This window comes from Macrotis lagotis, unplaced genomic scaffold (assembly GCF_037893015.1).
Source record: "Macrotis lagotis isolate mMagLag1 unplaced genomic scaffold, bilby.v1.9.chrom.fasta BILBYCTG135, whole genome shotgun sequence".
Lineage (NCBI taxonomy): Eukaryota > Metazoa > Chordata > Mammalia > Peramelemorphia > Peramelidae > Macrotis > Macrotis lagotis.
This window is the reverse complement of record NW_027422042.1, coordinates 247,597-273,362: the sequence shown is the minus strand read 5'-3', so window position 1 is coordinate 273,362 and position 25,766 is coordinate 247,597. Positions and strand designations below refer to the sequence as shown.

The following is a 25,766-nucleotide window of genomic DNA, read 5'->3' as shown; positions in this document are numbered from 1 at the left end:
TGTACTCTAGGGCCTTCTGTCTCACTCTCTGTTTCTATCTGTTTGTTCCTCTCTCTTTTTCTTTCTTCTTCCAGTCCAAAGCAGGAGAGTAAAGGGGGGGGCAGCTAGGTGGCTCAGTGAATAGAGTACAGGCCCTCTAGTCAGGAGGGTCTGTGTTCAAATCCAGTCTCAGACACTTAATAATTGTCCAGCTGTGTGACCTCAGACAAGTCACTTAAACCTGTTCCCTTAAATAAAAACATTTAATTACAAAAAAAAAGTGTAAGGGGGAGGGCAGAGATGAAAGCAGCCTCAGGATGTTGAGCTCAGTCTTCTGGTCTAGAGGGGAAATCAAGGACAGAATGATGACTGGGAGCCAGGCAGGGACCCCTACAGGAGCATGGCAAGGGAGATCTTGAACTTAGGATGATTTCTGTGGCTGCCTCAGTTTCCCCTAGCATCATTTACGCTGCTTCAAGAATTCAGAATTGCTGATTTAAAGGCTTGGGGGGAAGGAGGGGAGAGTCAGGAAAAGGACAGTGTACAGGAGAAGGGATAGGGGGGCTCCAGAATCCAGCATGTGTCTCCTCTTGAATTCATTCCATCAGGAATTCTGGGAAGGCTTAGTTGTGTTCAGGGGGCATGGATGCCCTAGGCACCCCATGAGCACCTGGGGGTAGGCCCGCTGCCAGGGGCGAGGGGGAAATGGCTCTGACTGCAGATGTGGGGCGGGGAGGAATAACATGGAGGAGGAGGGAGATGGGAGCAGAATGGCATGGTGTCCCTTGGTGGTTCCAAACGTGTCCCTGGGCGGGGGGGGGGGGGGATTAGAGTCGAGACCCGAGGTCCGGAGGACAGAATATCCCCGGAGAGGGGGATTCCAGGGGAGGAAGGAGCCTGAACCCACCTTGTATAGAAGTCCCCCGTCCCCATTGCCACTGTCCCAGGGACAGATGCTCCATGACCTTGGGGTGCCCTGGCCTGCAAATCCTTAGAGCACAGGCAGGACTTGGGAGCTGACCATGTGTTAGGTGCTGGGGAGCCAGGGGAGCAGGTGGGGGAAGGGGGCGCAGGTGGAAATACCTTGGGGCCAGCAGGGACCCTCCAGCCGCACCTGGTACCAGATTGCAGAGCTATCTGAGCAGAAAGAGAAGAAACAGAGGAAATGATTCTCCAGCTTTCCCCCATGGGAGACCAATCACCACCCATACCTCACTCATCTCCATTTCTAGGCTGTGCCCTTTAAGCGATAATGGAGAGGGGACAAGTTCGGGATTCCATTCTCCTTCTGATAAATGGGTATTCAACTGTGTGGAAGAATAGGGGCAAGAGCCAGTTCTGAGGGGAAGACCCCGCTCCTGCTCCGGGGCATTGGGGGCTAATCCCATGATTGGGCGGGAGGACAGGAGAGAGCAGTGATCTCCAGACAGCACCCAGTGCCTTTTTCTGAAGTGTCTTCTCATCTGCCAGCAACACTCCAGAGTCACAGCAGCCTGTGAGGGAGTCATCCACAGACCCAGAAGGAATCCCACCATTGTTGTCCTAGGGTTGGGGACCCAGAGGACCCTACAACAGGGGGCTGTCCAGATTCTGTGACCGGTCCAACCAGTAGCAAAGGAGGTTTGTGGGAGGACTCAGGGAGGAGGACCGCCCCCCACCTCCTGTTGAGATAACTTAGTACTGACCACATCTTCTAAGATGGGGCCTGACCCAGCGACTCCTGGGAGCTGTCCCTGTGGCATGGTATGGACAGCAGCCCCTGGGGGCCACCTGGAAGTGAGCAGCTGCACCCAGAACCAACCCTGGCATCACTTGCTGAGAGCAGGCAGGGCATTTCTGTATCTCTCATTACCCTCCCCCTAACTCATAGTTTTAGCTTGATCTTCATATAAAGTGATTGGAATTTTTGAGTGACCCAGTGTGTGTCTTCAGTGAATGACTGAAGGAATCAATAAAGGATGAATGAATGCAAGATTCCCTGATGGAGGTCAAAGGTAGAACTCTGGGGAAAGCAGTAAAGGTGACAGAAAGGCAGACTGTCCTGACACCAAAGAGTCAGAAATTGTCATGGGGTATCAAAAAATTAGGGGTGGTGACAGGAGTGACAGAGTTCCTGGGATCCTGAGGCGGGGGGCACGGTATACCAGAGGCTATTGACTCCTCTTTTGTGTCATTACTACTGTAAAATTATATCTGGGGCAGAGGCGGACCCATTTCACAGCATCAGGGACTTTGGGGCTAAAACCTTCCTTGACTGGGTCTTCAGTAGCTGTTTCTGGAGCATTTCTGATTGCAATAGAGGCAAGTCTCACCCACACCAAGACAGGAAATGATTGAACCCTTCCAGGCCCTTTATTTGGTCAGGAGAAGGGGCCCCACTACAGAAGTAGTTCATGCCAAACTGTTTAGGTGTCCTTCTGATTTGCTTCATCTCCTGTCCCTAAGAAGACAGAGTGACTCTCTTTGATAATGATGTGCATTGGCCTGCAATCACGGAGACTCCCAGCAGGACTTGGGCTCGCAGGATATCCTAGTTCCTGGGGTGGGTAATGGGGTAGCCAGGATATGAGGTAACGGATCACAACTCTCAGGGGGAAGAAGAGGGGACAATAAACACTGAACAGAAGAATTAACCAAAATGGTATGAAAGGAGACTTCGGGGCGAGGGAGATAGTAATATCCAGCATCACCAGGACAGTCTTCCAGATTCAGGAAGGTTGTACCTGAGCAGGTCTATGAAGTCCTGAATGAGTCTCTATCTCCATCATCATCACCATGTAGCCCAACTCACTTTAAGCATTTCTGTAGTAGTTGGTGTTAGGGAAGGGGGTATGAGGGAGAGTAGACTGAGAGGACTTTTCCTTCAGGCTTACCTAGGACTTCTGCTCTTCTTGAAAACAAGTTGTCTTTGCCAATCTCCTCACTTGCTTCCTCAATTGCAGGTGAGGCTCATCTTTGACCCTGAAGTGCTATGGCCTGCAACTGGGCAAAGCATCAGCCTCCTAGGTTGTGCCAGCTCTGGTACAGCCAGGAAAACTAGAAACACTTGGTGCCTATGCTGTGAGTGCTATCACTTGATATGAGGAATGAAGAGAGGAAGGTAAAGTATAAATTGGGGAGCAATTTGATAGAAACTGGCCTGATTCCCCAAGAGTCATGCATCATCATGAGCATGAAACCCTTTGGGTCCCCCTCTCCCCGATATCTGTCAGTCCATAGGCCAGAACATGTAGGCTGGGGCTGTTGGGTTGCCTCCTGGTATTGCCCACACAGTGGGAACTCGAGGTTGGTCCATCCTTTTTCATGTGACCGTTCTGGGGATCTTCCAGAAAACCCAGGAATAAGAGCCATCATGTTTAGAGTCTAGGGGATGCTCAATCCCTAGAGAAAGATTCCATTGCCACTATTGCCACACCTCTGGGCTGGGGAACAAGCTCCAAAAAGAATCCTTGTCCAATTCTGTCACCTAAAACAAAGCAGAGGGTGCTCACTGTCTACCCAGGATGTGTGATCAGGGGCATCCTGGATCCCTGAGTGTCCAGTGGGGATGCTATCCTTAGGCCCTGCACTCCTGCTGTCCCTCTGGCATTGTGACCTGCTCCCTAAGCAGCAATGCGTGCTATCAATTTAAACATCCCAGATATCACTGGTCTCTGGTGCAAATCCTGGCAACAGAAATAAGCTATGGTTCAGGAGAATCTCTGAGGAGTCCAAACGACCATTGTCCACAGCCTGTGACAGCAGTTGATGCAGTAGACAGAGTACTGGTCCAGGAGCCCAGCAATGTTGATTTGAAATCAAGTGTTAGAAACTTACCAGCTGTGTGACCCTGTTCAAGTCATTCACCTTCACTTCCCTCCACTTGAAACTGGGAATTAAAATAGCACCTTCTTCCTTGGGCTCTTGTGAAGATGGAATGAGATAATAGTTCTAAAGCCTTCAGACCTCAGTCGGCTCTTGGTAGGAGCCATGACATTTGAAGCTATTATTCTTCAAGAGGACAGTCCTGGGAGTCTTACAGAGGCCCAACAGTGGCTGACTTGGTTTCTGGACTTATCAGCGTCCAGGTTATGAACAAGCCTGGCCACCAGTCCCTGGAGCTTTCCCTCAGCCATTGGGTGACCCCTCTCCCCTCACAAATCATCTGAAAGGTGCTTATATCACCGAACAGTGAGAAGGAAGGTGTAACATTTCGAACTGGGGGGGGGCTGTGAAGATTATGTGGGGGTTTACATTCCACAAGCATGTGAAGGGAGGATTGGTTGTTTACATTACAAAGACTAGGGTCTGCCTATATTATAGTCTGTGGGCAGATGCTGAGGTGAAAGATTTAACCTCCATTTCACCAAAAACTGATGAGATTACACCACCTGTTTCTGAGTCAGCCTAGTCTTTTTTTTCTTTAGGAAGATTTTCTTTATCTTGAGTTTTACAATTCTTCCCCCAATGTGGCTTCCCTCCCCCCATCCCCCACAGAAGACAGTCTGCCAGTCCTTCCCCTGTTTCCATGTAATGAGAGAGAAATCAGATCCTTAAGGAAGAAAAACAAAGTATAAGAGCTGGGAAAATTACCTAATAAGGTCACTTTTTAAAAAATTTAATGTAATAGTCTGTGGTCTTTGTTCAATGCCATGGCTCTTTCTCTGGATACAGATGGAATTCTCCATGGCAGAGAGCCCCAAATGCTCCCTCCTGGTTGCACTGATGAGATGAGCGAGTCCATCAAGGATGGTCATTGCACCTAGTAAGTCAGCCTCCTCTTGGATTTCTCCTTTGGGAATGTTCTTGGAGATGTAGCTGATCTTGCTCATTAGTATAATGAGCAGAGCAGGGGGATGTATAGGTACCCATGTACCAAATTGAAATTGCCATGCCAGCCTATGAGTGGCATGCAGGGGCAGGAACAAAGCCTTTCCACATGCATGAAAGATCTTACATCTGGGATCCCCCCCCTCCCACTATGAGCGAGGTATGCCATTTTGTAAAGTTATCTTAATTAAAAAAACATCGTAATCACTGTGGACTAAGTATTCATGAGCTATTTATGAATGGGGCAGAGAGGGGAATTCTATTTGTGGGCAGATCATCTAGTCATCTTCCTGCAAGAACAGATGAACGACTTGGCTTGATTACAAGGGAAAGCCTTCTTAGTCAACTAACAACCAACTGGAGAAATCATTACAGGAGATGTTGAGGACAGACCTGAGGATGCCAAGGGTCTGGAGCTCATGGCTACGATAGTCAATGTCTGCCAAAGTAGACTTCAATTCAACTCTCTTTTGTTTCGCTTTTCAGCTCTCTAACAAAATTCGTTCTGTTGCCATTTTTGGAATAAAGACAAAAAATTTCTTGGATTCTTCCTGCTCCATATGAAAAAGTTTAAAAACATTTCAAAAAAAGAGTCTATTGTTTTAAATAAAATAAACCAAAGGTAGTTGTTTTTGGCATGTCATTCAATAAACTAATAGAGAAAATGTTGCAATTTCTGACACTGTGGATTGGGGCAAAAATAAGTGACGGCTGCTCAGGTCACAAAGCTAGAAATTGTCTGAGGATGGATCTGAACTCAGGTCTTCATGAGTGCAGCCTTGTGTTTTCTCCATCAACTGCTTTACACCGAATAGCTTGCCTTTTATTTTAGCCTCAACCTTATGTTCTACCATCACCAACCAGAGAATTCATGGATTGTTAGCCAGCCATGTGAGATGCTTGCTAGGGGGCAGGTCACAATGACTGAGGGAGATCTAGAGATGGGCCTGGAGGCTAGTGGTGTTGGAAACCTGGACTACTCCTCAAGTGCCCTTAGGAGGTACAGGATGATCTATTCCTCTGTCTTTCCCAACCCCAAAGAATAACAGCAAAATCTTCCCAGAATACATGATGGAATGAATTCAAGAGGAGAAAACCCAGGATCCTGGAGGGACAACCCCACCTGGACCCCCTTTAAATGAAGGGATATATACATGAGTTAGTTATTGCAGAAGGGTCAGGAAAAGCTCTAGAAACTCTAGGTAGAACATTCCTCCTCACTGAAGTGGGTCTCAGCCTGACTCCTGACCACACTTGTGTCCCTGATGATCACAACCAGAAGAGGGATAGAGATTTGAATCTCAGGGGCAGACACTCTTGGAATCTCTATTTCCTCAAGTACTCCTACTTTCTTTATGGTATGTGGGTATATAAAAAAAGGAAAAAAAGGAAGGTTGCAAAGTAGGAAGAAAATTAGAAAGAGGACTAAAAGGTAATAAAGGAGGAGAGAGATAATGGAAGAAAAAAGCAAAAAGGAGGAATGAAAGACAAAATGGAAGGGCAAAAGAAATGAATCCTTGGGATCTTCCTCCATTATCTCAAGGACAAAAACCTAAATTGTACCCAGAATGGACAGATTGGACGAAGAGAGGGTTGTTTCCTCCATAAGTGGAGTGAATCCCAACTCTACAGAGGGACTCAGAAAACATCAATCCAATCCAGTCATAGCACAGACTCCCTGGGAGGTAGTGGAGGGTGAGGGGATGTGTGGGAGAGATGGAGAAGCAGCCTGTCCCCAAACAGGTACTGAAGACCCAGAGAAGGAAGGTTTTAGAGTCAAAATCTGACTGTGTGAAATGGATCCTCCTCTGTCCTGGGGATATTTTACCAGGAGAGATGTCACTTCACAGTACAAGAGGCCTCTCATTAGGACCCCAGGAGTTCCCCTGGAACTGTAGCTGTCACTGCCCCAACTTATTCTCCATGAGAATTTCAGAATCTTTGGGGCCAGGACAGTGACTTCTGCCACCCCACTGCCTGGCCCAGGACTCTTCCCATTGACCCACTTTAGTGATTCCTCTATTCATTCAGTCCTTTGTTGATTCCTTCACTCATTCAATAAGACACACACACACACACACACACACACACACAAACACGCAGAAACACTGGAAAGTCATTTTTATTTGGTCATCATCAGATGAGAATCATCTGGAGGAGGAACTTTACTGAAGGAAAGACCAATGGATCTGAGGGTTACTTAGGCCATTGGCTAGTTCCACCTGGCCCCCAGGGGCAGTTCACCTCACCCCTATGACAGCTCCCAGAAATCTCTGAAACAGGCCTCTTTCTCCTCCCTGGATCCTCTTTGCCACTAGTTGTATCAGGCAGGAACTTACAAGGGTTCTCTGACCCTCTCCAGGCACCGGTCCCTTCAAGACTGATTTCGTTGGCTCCTCTTCTGGTTCTGTGGTAGCCTTCCTCATAGGGTGACTTGACTCCGGACTACAAGGAAAGGGAGAAAGTGAATGGCTGAACAAGGAACCTGGCTCTAATGTGGCCAAGAAGAGGCTATGCAGAGGGAGGAGGAAGATTCATACTTGGGCAGGAATATGAGCAGACCTTGCTCTGAAGAGAGCTCTCTATTCCCAGGGACATTCCAGGGATGTAGATGATGCTGGGATGGTAGTCAGGAGAGAAGTTGAAAACTCTCATAAATGCTCCTGTTGGAGTCCAGGCTGGGAGTATGCCTGGCCTAGGCCAAATTCCTCTTTATATCTCCCCCAGTCAATAACCCAACAATAGGCCTGACCTTACAACATTCTGGGATGCCATTGGAGATTTGCATCTTCTCTCCTCACATCACTGGGTCCTTACTGTCCTCCTTGCCACCCTGGGGTCTATGGTGACCAGCCCCTGTAGAGGGTCTTTTAAATCCCTGGATCAGCTCATGTCCCTCCTTTCCCTTCAGTCAAAAGGTAGAATCTATTATTTTTAAAAGTCACTTGGCATTTTAATGTAGGTAACATAAGTCTACAAAGAGAGATTAAAAGCAATTGTGGTATTAAATTTATAGACAGATTTGGCTCTCAAATTCAATCGTGTTTGGTTGTCTATGCTGAATAAAAATGCAACCATTCATGATAAAGAATTAAAAAAGCAAAGGGATAGACATTTTGAAACCAACACTCAACATTTTTTGCAATGAATAAGCATATGAAACATTCTAACTTAATCAAACTACAAAAGGAAATTGTCCACTTTGCATTCTATATGACATAATTCTAGAATTGTTACTTATGGCATGATAGAAACAGTAAAAGAAGGATCACTAAGACTGAATCACTAGTATTATTTACCTTTGCAGAGCATAAGATGTGTTGCAAGAAAATCCAAAAGTGCTGACCAAATCCACCCCCAAAACAAGGGAATGATAAAAATATAAAATAGAATATATAATATCACCTAAATAATTTCTATTTTATATATTGTCAATGAAGAATTCATGGAAAGAAAAATATCATTTCAAGCAATGGCAAGACCATTTCATACACACACACACACAGACATATAAAGGCCTGCGATTTCTTTGGTGAAAGGAACTCTGAGTAAGGAAATACCCTTCAACGACAGAGATTGGCAATGATTCTACACTTTGTCGCTTTTATAAGAGACCAAAATAGCCTATAGCAATCTACTAATGGTACATATCAATATTTTAACTTATCAACTTCATAAATAATATTTACAAAGATAATAACAAAATGGTTGTGACCAAAATCTTGTAGATGGTTAGGATACCCCTGACAACTAGTGAACTAAAAAGTAAAGAATGTATTGATGGAGAGATAAAAATAGATGGGAACATTTTGAATTTTCAGGTGCTTTCAGGACATACAGGGCATAACTGTGAATGTTATTTTTTTCCTAATAAAAGAAAAGTGATAAAGATTTGGAAATAATGCTAGCAGAGATGATAATTGAAATCACAAGAATGAGAGATATTAACAAAAAAGGAGATAGAAGGGAGGAAAGGGAAAGTGGGGGGGTAGGGGTGGGAGGAAGTAACAATAAAACAGCTAAGGGGGAATGAGATAATGGAAAGCTTGGAAGCTGTGATAGTTTATAAAATTTTCTCTGTTCATCATACTTATGGGTTTTTTAGAGAAAAGAATTTTATATCACATTCATAGAACCCAATTTCTTTATCCATTTTCCAGTTTCCCAGCTACTCTCATTTTTTAATCATCTTTGCCAATTTGTTAGGTATCAGGTATAATATCAGATTGGTTTTAAGTGCATTTCTCTTATCTGTGGTTTGGAACACATCTTTCATGTGGTTGTTAATATTTTGCAGATCTTTTGAGAATTATTCATATTTTTGACCACTGAGAAAATGGCTTTCTGTTCTCCACTTCTGTTAGTTGGTTAGCAACCTTGAGTATCAAATCTTTATCAGCAACATGAGATATAAAATATTTTCCTTGCTTTTATCGTTGTCTCTTTCTCTTGCTTGGATTAAGAATGAATTACTATCTCTGTCACCAAATGGCAAATAATTGTCTTCCAATTCTTTTATGTCATGATTTGCTTACCTTGTGAGTAGAATTATAAAAGGTGAATAAAGTTGGCATCTTTTTTAGAGGGCACTCAGTAAGAGTTAGAAAACTGATTCTATCCTTTAACCTAAAATCCCATTATCAAAGAATTAGGCAAATGTATAAAGGTCTATCTGTGCAATACTATTTTAATTGCTTATCTTTGCTATTGAAAAACTGGAAAGAATTTATATTTGAAATGGTGGAGGAATGATTGAGCAATCTATTTTGAGTGGAAAACCCTTTATTGAGCACTAATTATGTGCTAGCAGGCTATGTGCCAGAGATACAAATACAAGAAGCAAGATGGTTCCTTCCCTTAAGGAGTAGACAATTGATGAAGGGCCATAAAAGTGTGCAAGGGCCAGTCTTATGGTGAGGAGAGTCGTGGCTCAAGTGATGCATGTGAGGGTTTCAGAAAGAAGGATGTAAATGAGAAGGGAGGAAGTGTGAATGCCAGTCAGATCCTGAACTGCCATATGGTATAAGGAAGTCAGCCTCATATTATTATGCTATTGCAAAGGGTAAAAAGAAGAAATAGAACACATATGGCTTCAAAATAAAACTCTATTGTGAAGAAAGCGGAAGCAGAGATGCATATACCAATATACACACCTAGACACACACAGACTTAGACACTTCTAGAGGACAGATCTTTTCTGGTCAAGTTTTTTCCTGCTCTTATTCCTTTTTGCTCTCCACAGGGAAGCACTATCTCTTTCACTTGATTCCAGGAATAATTCTTGGCTTATTGATTGGTAAACTACTGTTATCTTCTGCTTACAGTTTTCACAGAATTATTGTGCCCTCATTCTGATTCGTTATCTCTCAGGAACAGAACCTGGCTAGGCTCTGTCCTGGTTCCAGGGCTAAACCAATGATCATGGTGAGGGGATTGGGGAGAAAAGTGACCCATTCTCTTGTTACTTACTGGGCCAGCCGTGGCAACCATTGTAGAAGAAAGTCCTTCAGACTGTGTGATGTGCTTAGAAGGCATTTCATGGAGATGTATGAGTCTATCCTGGAAACCTCTTTTGTCTGAAGATGGCATAAGAGTAAAAGAGCCACTTGACATACATTGAAAGACAGCATCTCGTAATTCTTCTCCGAGTTCCATAGACTCTTCTGACTGCCCCCCAGGGATTGCTCCTGTGTTGCCACGTGCCCCACTTGACTTGTTTTCATAGAAATAGTCACTCTGCTCATCATCAGCTTGTCTTCCCTGATCACTGGCAAACCAACCATCATCAGTGCTGCTGAGGCTGCTTACGTCACTGTCACTCAAGATGGCATCTGAACCTTTTTGTTCCTCATATTCCATGGCATCCTGATTGAATGGAACCATTGCACAATTTTGGATTTTCAGTCTTGGTCCAGAGATGTTTAATTTTCTTTTCTGTTTGTTGTTACCGAACTCCTGGTGTTGGTAAGATCTCCAGTCAATATCCATTTCTTGTTCTCCATCTTCAGGCTGTTCAGTCAGAGTCAGTGGGGTAGATATTTCAGATGGTTGATCTATTTCCATGCAGGTTACCTTTCTTCTTCTATGATGAGCTCTTTTACCTAAATTATCTACAGCAAGATGTGACACATGCCAGAAAGAGCATTCACCCATAATACTATCTAGGCTGAATGATGACCTTGGTTTTGGTAAGAGCATGTAGTCATCAGAGTCACTGTGATCTTTCTGCTCCGTCTTCTTCACCCACTGAATCTTCTCCTTCTGGCTCTTTCCCAATTCCTCTAAAGTGGAATCGGAACCATCACTTAAACAGGGGCCTGTCTCCGATGGAGGATGTGTATTATCTGATCGCCGCGTTTTCCTCTTCCTTTTCCTTGGGGGGCTTTGTGGTGGACAAGCCATACTTTGGGAGTGATCTCCTGGGTCGGCTAATCCTCCTTCGGTTTGTTTCAAGCTTTCATGTAGGGCTGAGAGGAGATCAGGAACCAGTTCTTCCATGGTTCAGCTAAAATGGCAGCTGGGCGTGGCTGGAACTCTAATCCATTGTCTCCAGAAAGCCAGAAATTTAAAGAAATACCGGCACTTTAATGTGAGGCTCAGGCTCCAGCGAACTCTCCGGGTCCAACTCCGGCTCCAGGTTCTGGGATCTGGCAACAGAACAAGAAGACCTTCTGCCGTATAGGTGGAGCATTTATAGAGGGGTCTCCGGAAGCAGCGGCTTAACCTACGATTTAGTTTTTAAAATAGGTTCCCTAGGGCCCCCTTGTCCCTAAAACGAGGACAAGAAATAATAGTGGAACCGGTTGGGAAGCATGAACTAAAAGGCTGCCATCCTGAAATGTGAGCTTCTGTTCTGGGACAGGGCCCAGGGACGGGTCTCAAGTGGGTTCTACCTGAAAAAGACCAAGGGTCCCTAGAGACATTAACGTCATCCCTTGAATGAATGAAGCAATTTCTCCGCGTAAATCCCTGGCAAGAATAGGTGGGAGAGGAGATGAGAGAAAGAGGGAGACAAAAAGACAGACAGACAGAGAGAGAGAGAGAGAGAGAGAGAGAGAGAGAGACACAGACACATTGATATTCTCTTGAAACTTCCAGGTCATACTAACACAGTCTTCATTAATGGCAGACATGATGAGAGATGGTGTCCACATTCCTCACCACCACCATCATCATCATATCCTGCCTACCTGCCAACAAGCATAGAGTAAAAAGCTGTGGGACTGGCAGTAGACCCACGACCCCAGAACACAAGGCCTGCTTTCCTCGGAGTCCTCAGTCTTCATTCAAGAAATTAGAGCAGGGTCCAGCTGTCCCCACCAAGTGTCACCTAGAGAGAGGTCAGGGAAAAAGCCAGTCCACTTCAAAGGGCACAAACCCCTGTGTGGGACAGTAAGACGGGCCAGTAGGTGACAGGACAGTCACGTTTCTACAACCCTAAATCCACCCCTGAGCAGCCCAGCACAGGGTTATCCATTTTCATCCAAGGAAACTTGCCTGAAATAACTTGGAGCCATTATTTTAAGATATGGATTCCATCTCAAGGGCCTCAGACTTCCAGAGGACACTGGTCCATAGGTGCTTGCAGAGCCTGGAGGGCTGCAGCCCTGACTTCAGCACTTGGGAGTGTCCAGACTTCAACCAACCCTGAAGTCCACCCTCTTCTCCAGATCATCCTCGATTATTGGGACCGACCTCTATCGAACATTGCATCTGACTAGCTCAAAATCCATGAAATCCATTGGTTTATGATGCCAGAGCAAAAGGATGAGGCTAGACCAAAATCCATGGAATCCATTTTTTATGATGCCAGAGCAAAAAGGATGAGCCAATTAATGAAAGGCAGTTGAACATTTCAGTGGAGAAAACACTATGCCTGGGGTCAGGAAGACCTGAATCTAAATCCATCTTCAGACCCTTCTTAGTTGTTTCACCTTGAATAAAAATTGTCATTTAACTTCCCTCTGCCTCAGTTCACTGGAGACAGAACTAGCAAAGCATTTCAATATCTTTGCCAAGGAAATTCCTTGTACTATGGTCCACAGGATTACAAAGAGATGGAAACAACATCAACACCACTCAGTTTAATGAATTATTCAAACACACAGACACAAACACAAACACACATACAAAACCAAAGTTAGCTTAGATTTCTTTTTATGTAAAATAGGGGATTCAATTTGTAAATGGTTTTAACCCTTATTAAAGCATTTTTAAACAATTAGAAATCAGGCAGAAAGAGTCCATGAACTTCTCTTTGTCTACCTTCCATTTTATCTTTGCAAAATGCCCAAAGACAGAAATTCATCAAGGAAGGAACTGTAAAGAGAAAGACAAAAGAGTTAAAGCATATAAGACTTTGTCTATGGTATCCATGACCTCAATACCATTTTCATCCCCAAGGTCTGGCCTCCACTTCAACTTTTAAGGATTCTACCAGCCTGTAATTGGTTGGGAGAATATCAGTTACTCTTTAACTAAACCATGTCATTCTTGAAGGCTTACAGAAAGTAGAATGGTTCATCTGCCCGGGTTTTGCTAGCCACAAACTCCCTTTTTTATAGCTGTCCTGAGTGAGCCTGGAGCTTGTTGCTGTCCAGCAAGCCCCCTACTGAGCAAGGAGCTGCCTTGGTGAGCACACTGCTGTCCCTTGAATCTGTCCTGCCAGCCTGGCTGTTTTGGGGACTCATCCTTTGGGGGGATGGCATGCAGGTCCTAGAGACATAAAATATTTTAATTCATTCCTTGACTTTTATAGACCCTCTAGCAAAGGGGAAAAGGAAATCTCTGGGGCTGCTGGTCGCCTCCAGGAGGAAGAGTTTTGGTCCAAAAGCTCAGGAAGAGTCTGACACTGCTGAGTAACTGAACAAGAACTGTAAGAGAAGAAAGGGAAGTGCTGACATTGAAGCAGCTCAGCATCTGGACCCTCAATTTATTATTCCTATAGTTGGGGAGAGGGGAATTGGGGAAGCCTACAGGACAGCTGGTAGGTGAACAGTGACCCCCCTGGTATGAATACTGAAAAAGGGGCAATGATGTCTCTGCCCCATGCACACCCTTTTGCAAGGACCCCTTACAAGTGAAGGTAGTGGGGAATAATTACTGGTTTCTATTCTTTCCTTGAATTCAGTGTCAGCAATTGTTGTTCCTTTGGGAGATGTGTGGAGGGGTCCTACTTGTTCCATGTGAATCAGGTGCAGAGTGGTCTCCTGGTCCAACCCCAGTGGGAATTTCTCCTTTGGAAGGTGGAAGAGCAAGATCAGAGGTAAGGTGGCAGGTAGAAGAGGGGAGTATCAGGATTCAAAATGTTGGAGCTGGGGAAAGCCTGGTCAGCCTGAAGGTGGTGGAGGAGGTGCCTGGGGTAGGTATTATGGAGGTGTGGGCATGCAGGGTAGGGGGATCAGAATGATCAGGGAGGGTTGGGGTTATGGGGTAGGGAGGTGGAGGCACTGAGGATAAAGATCTCTGGGATACATCTTGCCCACTTGCCTCCTGTGCCAGTCTACTCACCTGCTTCCACCATTTCAGATAAGGTCCATCTTTGTCCATTAGGTTCCATGCCCTGTATCCAGTGAGACTATTAGCCTGCAATGGGTCCCCAGCTTGTACCAGTCACTGCGCTAGGCTCTTGTACAGGCAGAAAAACCACAAATACTTAGTCCCTCTCCTATCGGTGGTATCACCTGATGTGACGAATGGAGTGATGATGGTAAAGAGAAGAATTAGATAGAACCCGCCCTGGTCCCCCACACCATCAACAAGAAGCACCTTAGACCCCCCCTCTCCCCCACAGCTGCCAGGCCATTGAATAGAACACGTAGCCTGGGGCTTTTAAGCTGTCCCCTTCTATTGCTCACACAGTGCAAACTCTTGTTTGATACGTTCTCTTTTATGTGACCATTCTGTGGATTTCCCAGAAAATCTGGAAATAATAGAGTCTAGTGAATATTTGACCAATAGAAAAAGCTTTCAGGCAGCACTTCTGATTCTGTGGCCTTCCTGTCACTCCTCTGAACTGCGGAACAAGCATCAAAATGAGTCCTTGTCCAATTTCAGGCACCCAGAACAAAGCAGAGGGAGCTCCTTGTTCACTCAGGCCATGTCATCAGGGACATCCTGGATTCCTGAGTCCAATGAGGAAGCCATCCCTAGGAACAGCTCTCCAGGTGACACTCAGTCCTTGTGACCTGCTGCCTGACCAGCAGTGGGAGCTGCTATGAACCTAAACATCCCTGATACTCCTTTTCTCCTGGGGCAAATCCTTACAACAAAACTACCTCTCTGACTTTTTTGCTAAAATAATCAATTTAAATAATCAATTTAAAATAATCAATTTAAAATAATCAACCTTTGAACCCAAGGTAGGAAGAATTAAAGACATTTCATTTTCCTACATTCACTGGTATCAGATAAAAGGTGATGTAGAACAAGGATTATTAGGGAAACAAATGGAAGAAAAGAGAAAATATAAAAAATTCGGAATTATTTTAACAGTGTTTTCCTGTAATAATCATGATCTAGAGATTACCATCCCCAAAATGTTATTCACTACTTTTTAACAAATTTCTCTTAGGGTTTCTCTGCATTGGAAGGCTTTTTTGTTGGATCAAACCAAACACTCCTAATGTGAGAGAAAGCAATGTGTTCTGGGGGTCTCAGAGGTGGGTTGAACATAGGTCTTCCATGGATTCACCCCCTCCCCCAAAGCAACATTACCCTTATCCCTGCCCGTGGCACATCTGCATAGATACTTTAATTTGTTACCTTACAATCAGCACCTCCTGTCCCAGGGTTTGAAAGCTCCCTTCTCTGATGGAGAAGATGCCACCCCCACTTTCTCCCACCCTTTAAACTTTCCTGTCCAGCCTGACCCTAGTTTTCCTGCTGCTTCTTTGGCTGGTGAGAAGCTGGCCTCTCAGATTCTTTGTTTTTTATACTGGCTCTACTAGGAATGTTGGGGGAAGGCCTGGGATTTAAAAAGACTTTGGCCACCTGGCCGCCCCTACTATTATGATTATTTTATTTTATTTTGTGGTTTTTTCTTGGTTTTGTAGGGCAGTGGGGTTGGGGTGGCTTGCCCAGGGTCGCACAGCTGGGTGATTTTGGGGTTTCTGGGGCCAGATTTGGGCTTGGCTGCTCCTGACTCCAGGCCCGGTGCTCTGTCCAGTGTGCCACTCAGCTGCTTCTATTATTTATTATTATTATTATTATTATTATTATTATTATTATTATTTAATTCTTCCTCTTTCCTTTACTTTATTGCTCATGAGGTTCTATATTTGGGGGGGGGAGGCAGTATTATGTTTACTCTTAAACAAGAATATTTTTATAATGTAATAATAAAACAACATTTGTACAAAACTAAAATAAATATAAATTAAAAAGAAGTAGAAAAATAGAAGTCTGTGGTCTCTCAGTTTACTGTCCCTGCAGTTGGGGAGTGTGTGTGCGGGGGCATCAAGTAGGTTAGCTAGGGAGGGAAAGAGAGGCTTTGACCACCTACTTGGGTGCTCTGGGCGGTCTTTGACTGTCACATGGATGCTCGTGGTTCAGAATCCACTCACTGGTTTAACTTCAGGGAGAACAGTTTGTGGCCCTCAGAATTGGGGGTTTACTGGATTAATTCATTCTGTCATGAGCTCAGGGTAGCCTTTGCTCCACCCCAATGAGGAGTCTGGGTATTTCTCACCCCAGCCATGGGAATGCACAAGATTAAATGGATGCTTCAGCAAGTGAGGGACAAACCCCAGCAGAGAGATGGCAGGGATGGGTGGGGCATACGCAGGATTCAGAAGGGAAGAGGGGACCACTTCCTTGGTTTGGATTCACCAGGTTCAGGGTGATGGATGAGCAGATGCAACAGGTGTTATATGGGCCTGGGGGTTCATGGGGTCAGGAGGCATGAACTGTATGGGGTGGTGCAGGTGGAGGCAGTGGAGAAGAAGGAAGGAGGAAGCCATCTGCCTCCTCATACTGCCTTGTGACCACCTCATTTCTATCCACCTTAACCTTTTATCCTCTCCATCCTTGACTTAGATATACTTTAACTTGGAAGCAGTCAGACTGAGATACCCAGAAATCTAGAAATCTAGAATCCCATTTACGCTAAGGTGACTCTTTGCTTAATGGGGGGGGGGGGAGAAACGAATAGGCCAAAAGAACAGGACATGGACACCAAGACAGAATGTAGAGGAATCTTCAACATAAATGCTGCCCATGAAAAACAGTTCACAGTAGGGGGTACAATCATGGGCTCAAGTTCCCTAAAATGCCTACATAACCAGTAGCAATGGAACATGGTGGAGAAAGAATGCAAGAGGACTGAGAGGTCCTCCACCATCAAAAGTAACATGGGTGCAGGGAAGTGTACATAAACACATAATCCACACAACCCTGGCATTTACTCAGCAAGGGGTCCCTTTCTAGGATTCCAGAGAACCAGACTAGTCTCTCCACAGGCTTTATTTTGGATCAAGACCATTCGATTTTACACCAGAGAAGCATGCAGAATCCCTGAATCCTCTGTACCATAGAAAGAGCACCAAGAAATGACAATCTGCAAGAACATCTGCTTCAAAAAGAATACACAAATGCATTAATTCATTAATTAGAGGCCTCCCCTCCACTGATGACAGACTAAAACACGTTATTTCTCCAAAGGTTTCCACATTAAACCCTTTCATGGTCTCATGGAAAGGTTGGATAATAGCACAAAATAATTCCACAGGTAAAGAAGAGGTCTAACCAAAATGTATTCCACTGTGGTGTAATGTGGTTATACCAGGAACATCAAAATAAGAGATTGGTTAGGAATCACTGATTATGTTCCTTGTTTCTCATGAATGTTACAGACTAAGCATGAATCTAGAAGAAAAGGGAGCAATAGGCCTGAATCCCCCCCCCCCCAAAAAGGAAGACATCCTTGGGAAGGGGAAATTAATGCCTCAATTGCACACTTGATTCAGGTAGTTACAGCACTGGGGTCACAAAGATTCTCAAACTCTGAACCCTTGAAATTTTCAGTTGGATATTGTTATGTATGGAATTTATATTTTATCAGAGGAAAGAAGGTTTTCGAACAGAATATATGATATAGTTAAAAATAGAAGGACAGGTTGAGCCTGAAGGAAATTCCCCCTCATATGTGGAGGAATTCACAGCAGGGGGTCTTCCCTGGACTGTGGACTGGATCTTGGGAATCAGTCACAAAATTTTCTTTGACTTTCCTATTGCCCAAGATGTGCTGACAAACAGCACAGCAACCACAACCTGAAGCCGATTCAAAGTAGAGAGTATCACAAAGTACCACTGTAACTGGGACTTTGTAGAGAAATCAAAAGGAGAATCTTCGACTTGGCCAATTTTAACTGAGCCAAGAAATATACCTTTGGAACAGAATAGAAGAAAAGAAAATGCCAAAAGAACAGGATATGGACACCAGTGCAAACTGCAGAGGAATCTGCAACATAAATTATGCCCAAGGAAAAGAGTTCACAGGAGTGGTAGGAGTTCCAACCATAGGCTCAAGGTGAGGGACCCTAAAATCCCTGCACAATCAGTTAGAAGAGCAGGAAATGGAACATGGTGGAGAAAAAAGTGCATGCATGGTAAGAAATCCTCTATCTTTAAAAGTAACATGGGTGCAGATAAGTGTACATAAAACCATGATTCAAACAACACTGGCCTTTTCACAGCAGGGAGTCCATTTAATGGATTCCAGAGAACCAGACTAATGCCTCCACACACTTTATCCAGTATCAAGACCATTTGATTTTACAAGAGCAGAGCATGCAGAATACCTGAATCTAATGGATTGCAGCACAAGCAATAAGAAACAGAATCTACAACACCAACATTAAAAAGGAAACATGAAAATTTCCTTTCTAAGACATGAAAGCCTCCCCTTCATTGGATCATATACAAAATCAGGGTATTTCTCCAAGTTTTCCACATTCAATGCTTTCAAGAAGTTGTCACGGTCAATTTGGCTCATTGCCCTAAAAATATCAAAAGTAAATGAAGAGGTATGTCCAACAGGAAATGCAGCATTAACCTTATGGCAATAACATCAAAATAATACATTGGTTAGGACAACTGATGATATTCCTTGGTCCTCAAGTATCCTACAGACCCAACATGAATATAGAGGGGGAAAGGCACAATAGGGCTAAATCTCATAAAAAGAAAGACTTCAAGAAAAAGATTGATAGCCCAATCGCAATCTTCTACCAGGTAGTCACATCAGGGCCACAAAGCTTCTCAAGACATGAACACTAGAAATTTATCTGTGGAGTTTGTTGGGTTCAGTTTTTACATTGAATCAGAGATAAGAAATATTTAGGACAGAATATCTGATATGGTTGAAAATAATTAGACAGGAAGAATCTGAAGGAAATATCCCACATGAGGATTAATTCCTAGCAGGGGGGCCTTCCCTGGACTATTGATGAGATCTGGGGAATCTTTAATGAGATTTCCTTGATGTTCACACTGCCCATGTTTCAATGACAAACAGTGTCACAAGACATTTATCTTTAGGGCAGAAAGGAAGCAAGAAATGGGCCAAGAGAACAGGACTAGGACACCAATGAGAATGAAGAAGAATTTTAAACAAAAATGGTGCCCAAGAAAAATAGTCCATAGTAGGGGGTTCAATCAAGGACTCCAGTTAAAATTGTCTGTAATCTGTATACAATCAGTCAGAAAAGCAGAGAATGGAACATGGTAGAGAAAGAATGCATGAAGGCTGAGAAATCCTCCACCTTAAAAGGCAGCACGGGTACAAGAAGTTTAATAAACACAGAATTCTCCCAACATTGCCCTTTTCACAGCAGGGGATCCCATTATTGGATTCCAGAGAACCAGATTATTCTTGCCACAGAAGTTATCTTGCATCAAGACCATTCGATTTTACACCAGCAAAGCAAATGGAATACTGGAATTCACTGAACTGTGGGACAAGCAATGGGAAATAGCATCTAGAACAAAATCAAGAATAAAAAGAAAACATGGAAATATTCATCCAAGACATGGAGGCTTCTCCTTCAAGGGATTACATACAAAAACATGGCATTTCTCCACAGCTTTCAAAAATCCATCCTTTCATTGATGAGTAGTTTTCATGGCAAGATTGGTTTATAGTCCTAAATATTGTCACAGGTAAATAAAGAGGTATGTCCAAGAAGAAATTCGACCATGCTCTAATGAGCTTGAAGCAAGAATGGCAAAATCATACACTGGTTACGAAACACAAATAATATTCCTGGTTCTCATATGTCCTAAAAACCAAAGAAGAAGCTAGAGGGAAAGGGAACAATAGGATTGAATCCCTGAAAAAGGACGACTTGGAAAGAAGAGGAAATTGAGAGCATAATTGCAATCTTGAATCAGGTAGTCACAGCATCAGGTCCACAAAGCTTCTCAAGTCCTGAAAACAGGAAATTACTGTATAGTCTGTGTTGTGTGTGGCATGTATATTGGATCCATGTAAGAAGGTTTTGGAACAGAAGATCTGATATGGCTGAACCTGGAAAGAAAAGATGAATCAGAAGCAAATACCCTCCTATGAGGATGAATTCACAGCAGTGGGTCTGCCCTGGACTTTTGACAAGATCTGGGGAATCTTTAACCTGATTTTCTGTGACTTTCACATTGCCCATTTTGTGATGCCAAACAGTATCACAAACACAAGGTCCTAAAGCAGATTAAGGCAGAGAGCATCAAAAAACTATCACCTGGACTGTGAGTTTGTAGAGATTTTTAAAAAAGTATCTTCGACTTGGCTAATTTAAACTGACCAAAGAAATTTATCTTTAGGGCAGAAAGGAAGAAAGCAATTGACCAAAAGAATAGAACATGGCCATCAATGCAAAATGAAGAGGAATCCTCAATATCAATGGTGCCCATGAATAATACTTCACAATAGGGAGTCCAATCATGGTCCCAAGTGGAATTTCCCCAAAACCCCTACACAACCACTCTGAAGAGAATGGAATCTGACCTGATGGAGAAAAAAGACATGAAGGTTGAGAGATCCTCAAACTTCAAAATAACATGGATGCAGAAATGTATACATGAACACAAAATTCACAAAGCATTGGTCTTTTTAAAGTAGGGAATCCTTTATACGATTCCAGAAAACCAGAGTAATCTCTCCACAGATTTTATCCCATATCAAGACCATTTGATTGCAGAATATATGAATTCACTGGAATGTGAGACAAGCAATTAGAGATAAAATCTTCAACAACATTAATGACTAATAGCAAATATGAAAGTATTTATCCAAGACATGGCAGTCTTCCCTGCATTGGATGAAATAAAGAAATATTGTATTTCTCCACAGGTTTACACATTCAACCCTTTCATGGTTGAGAATCTCTCATGGCAAGATTGATTTTAATTAAGTAAATTAGCCAAAGGTAAATGAATAGATGTGTCCAATAAGAAATTCTGAAATAATGTGCTTGCAGCCAGAATGTCAAATAATACACTGGTTATGAAACACTAATAACAATCCTTGGTTCTCACATATCCAACAGAATAAAAAAGAATCTAGAGGGAAAAGGCATAATAGACTGGATCCCAGAAAAAAGGGCTTTGAAAGAAGGGGAAATTGATAACACAATTGCAATCTTGAATCATGCAGTTACAGCTTCAGGGACACAAATGTTCTCAAATCCTGAACAGAGGAAATTTCTGTACACATTATGTTGAATGGAACATGGATAATGGATGAGATTTAAGATTTTTAAACATAATATATAGTATGGTTGAAACTGAAAGGACAGGATGAACATAAAGGAAATACCCTACTATGAGTACAAATTCACAACAGGGGGTCTTCTCTGGACTATTTTTGAAGTCTGGGGAATGTTTAATCAGATTTTGTTTTGATTGTCACCTTGCCCATGTTTCAATGACAGTGTCCCAACTACAAGGCCCCAAAGCCGATTCAAGGAAGATAGATAGTATCAAAAAAGTATCACCCAAACTGTCAATTTGTAAAGAATGTTAAAGGTGGATATTTGACATGGAAAATGTTAACTGACCCAAGAAATTTATATTCAGGGCCGAAATGAAGACAGGAACAGGGCAAACAAACAGGAAGTGGACAGAAAAACAAAACGAAGAGGAATATTCTACATAAATAGTACACATGGAAAAGTGTTCCCAGTAGGGTGTCCACTTTTGGACACAAGTACAAGCTGCCTAAAATCCCTACACAACCACTGTGAGGAGCAGGAAATGGAACATGGTGGAGAAAGAAAGCATGAAGGCTGCAGGATCCACCATCTGCAAAAGTAACTTGGGTGCAGATAAGTGTACATAAAAACACAATTCATGAAATATTGGTCTTTTCACAGTAGGGTGTCCCAATAGTAGATTCCAGAGAAACAGGATAATCTCTCCATAGACTGTAACCCATATCAAGACTATTCTACTATATACCAGGAAAGCAGAAGTGATACCTGAATGACCTGAATTTTTGAACAATCAGTGAGAAATGGAATCTCCACCATGAGCAACACAAAGAACACAGGAAACATTCATCCAAGACATGGAAGACGACCCTTCATTGCATTACATGTGAAAATAAGCTAGTTGTCCACATGATTTCCACATTCAACTATTTCCTGGTCAATAGGTTCTCACAACAAGATTGGCTAATGGTCCAAAATAAATCACAGGTAAAAGAAGCTCTCTGTCTAAGAAGAAATGCTATTATGGAATAATGTTGCTGTACCTTGAACATCAAAATAAAGCAGTGGTTATGATCCACTGCTAAAATTTTTTGGTTCTAATGAATTCTACTGACTAAGCATGGATCTAGAGGGAAAAGGAACAAAAGGATGTAATCCCCCAAAAGGAAAGCCTTGGTAAGAAAGGGAAATTGATACCACACGTGCAGTCTAGTTTCAGGTAGTCAGAGCATCAAGGACAAAAAGCATATCAAGTACTGAAGACTAGAAATTTGTCTACAGCTTATCTTGCAGGGGCTATGCATATCAGATCAGAAGTAAAATGGTTTTGGAACAGAATATCTGATATGGTTCAAACTGGAGAGTCAGGATGAATCTGAAGGAAATAAATACCTAGGATGAGAAAATGACAGCAAGGGGTCTTCTCTGATTTTTGAGAAGGTGTGGGAAACCTTGAAGCATATTTGCTTTGTTTTTTTTTATATTTTTTGCAAGGCAATAGGATGAAGTGACTTTCCCAAGGTCACAAAGCTAGATAACTATTAAGTGTCTCAGGCTGGATTTGAACTCAGGTCTTCCTGACTCCAGGGCCGGTATTCTGTTCACTACACCACCTGACCCTCTCCAGATTTGCTTTATTTTCACATTGCCTGTCTTGCCTTGACGCAACGGAAAGAATTGCAACCACAAAGCACCAAAGCAGATTCAGGCAGGAAGTAGCAAAAACTATCACAGGAAGTATAAATTGCAGAGATTTTAAAAGGAAGATATTAGACTTGGCTAATTTTTACTGATCTCAGAAATGTATCTTTAGGACAGAAAGGAAGAAGAAAGGTAAAGGTCAAAAGGACAGGAGATGGACATCAAGGCAAAGTTAAGAAGAGGAATTGTCTCCATAAATGGTGCCCAAAAATAATAGCTTATAGTAGGGGGTCCAATCAGGGACTCAACTTCAAGTTCCCTAAAATCCCTACAGAAACAATCTGAAGAGAAGGGAATGGGACCTGGTTGAGAAAAATACATGAAGACTGAGAGATCCACCACTCTCAATATTAACATGGGAGCAGATAGGAGTACATAAGTGAAAAATTCAGGCAAAATTGACCTTTTCAAAGCAGGTAGTCCCTTTTATGGATTCCAGAGAAGCAGAAACATCTCTCCACAGACTTCATCCCACATAAAGAGCATTCAATTTTACCACAGCAAAGCCTGTGGAATATCTGAATTCACGGTACTGTGAGACAAATAATGAATACTAGAATCTACAACAACATAAACATTAAAAGGGAAACATGGAAATTTTTATCTAAGACATAGAGCCAAGTTCATGTGGGTGGATGCATTTCTTTGCAGGACATGGCAGCTCAAATAAAAATGGGAGTTCACCAGGGTATTGGGTGGAGCAGAGGAACGTTTTTTCATGCATCTTTCATCCTCACTGCTTTGCCCTCTCACTCTACCCCTCGATCCCACCTGAGTCATTCTAGTGCCCAAACACCAATCCCACTGAACCACCCTTTTTACTACATAATATAGAAAGCTCCTCAGCACATTCTACGGGCCAATCAATATCAGAACTCTGAATCCTTCCCCAGTCTTCCTTTCCTCCCATTCCTGAGCTCCATCCTTCATCTTCCAAGAGTGTCCCTCATTTTGGAGCAGGTCAAGGAGGCTACTCTGAAGGTACAGACATAGTGGTGAGGAAGATGCACACCACCTGTCTGCCCATTCAGGAGAATGACAATGCCTTCCCACAATTTGTAACAGAACGAATTTAAGAGGAACACACAATCCAGGGTCACACAGATTCTGAAGGCCCCGTTGCCCCTTTTCCATAGTTACAACCAGGGATAGATCCTCTAAAGTGGCTATCCATGGGACAGTGTCAATATGAGCCCAGGAATCCCCAGCCAGAAGTTCAGGATCACCTTTTCCAAATTTATAGTAGTCCACCTAACAACCATCATTAATGGTTCCCCCATGGCCCACCAAGGTGTGGACTGCAAGGGAAGGGTCCCAACTCAGAGACTGTTCTTTCATAGCCCTTCCCTTCATTGGCCTAGAAAGGAAAACATGAAAACTATAAAAGAATGAGCATGAAAAGTAGTAAAAAGCAGCTGCCTGGGTCTGCTTATCACTGCTTAAATGGGAAAACCAACACTGGGGCTAGTATGGGCAGGAAGTACAAAGGGGGGCATAATCACCATCAGACAAGAAGGCAACCAGTCCAACAGGGATTCTCCTCTATCCATGCCCAAAGTCTATAGAAAGGCTGCAGGAAGATGGAAAAACACAGCCTTAGATGTTGGGAGCCAGGTTCTCTAAGCTGTTTGACACAGTTGCAGCAAGAAGACTCAAGGCAGTCCCACTGCCTGATGGAACAACATTTCCTTCTTCAATATATATAGGGATTTCAGGCATATCAATATTTATAGGTTTATTATTGATTATAATATTTACTCACCCTAATACTGGAATGACTATAAAGGAAGGATTTCAGAAAAATTCCTTGAATAAAACAGATTGTAAACACTGTCCAAAGTTAACAGGACTGCCTCTCCCTGAAGCGTACAAAAGGCTTCAACATTATGAAATCTCTGGAAACCCCAGCACTGGAAATTCCAAGGAGATACCAGAATATATACAGGGAAAACAGATACAAGATGGATCAGATAGAATTCCAGGGAAATTAATAGTTTTGTCCCCCTTATCATACACAGGAATATATGAAAAAGATTTTGAGAAATTAGTTAGTACTGGTGACTGATATGTGAACTCCAGCAGCCTTAATTTCATGGGAAAGAATAAAAAAGTCACAGAAACTGTGGTTTCTACCAACAAGGGCAGAAAGAAAAAGTGGTTATTATAAGAGTTAACGGATGGGTGTACAAGCATAAAGACCCTCACTACAAACTGTTAAGGAAGTGTATCAAAAAACATTACCTACAAAAAAAATATAAAAAAACTTTCCATTAAAAGAATTGCTTAATTAATAACTCTAAATGAATTAACAATTATACAATATACAATAAATAAGGTAACAGACAGGTTAAGGCCATCATGGTCTGAGTAGGGATAAGAAATTAATTAACTATATGATTATTACTTAAACTTGTAATCACATCATTAAAACTTGTAACCATATGAACTATATGATTGTTGATAAAAATTGTACACTCTTGTAACCAAGGAAATGATCTCAGCTTGCTTGAAGCATACATGATTCTGAGACTATAAACATAAATCCAAGCAGCTGACAGTCAGTCAACCTGCTCC

General features: G+C 42.9%; 1 protein-coding gene and 1 pseudogene across 1 annotated transcript in view; both read right to left on the bottom strand.

The window, feature by feature from the left end:
* Positions 1–5,209, bottom strand: part of LOC141504120 (G patch domain-containing protein 2-like) — a 64,992-nt gene extending 59,783 nt beyond the window's left edge. Inside the window, 4 exon segments of the mRNA XM_074208955.1 lie at positions 1,063–1,116; positions 1,413–1,521; positions 3,159–3,301; positions 5,182–5,209. Coding sequence (XP_074065056.1) covers positions 1,063–1,116; positions 1,413–1,521; positions 3,159–3,301; positions 5,182–5,209 — 334 coding nt within the window.
* Positions 5,210–10,095: 4,886 nt separating this feature from the next.
* LOC141504119 (G patch domain-containing protein 2 pseudogene) overlaps positions 10,096–25,766 on the bottom strand; it is a 45,337-nt pseudogene continuing 29,666 nt past the window's right edge.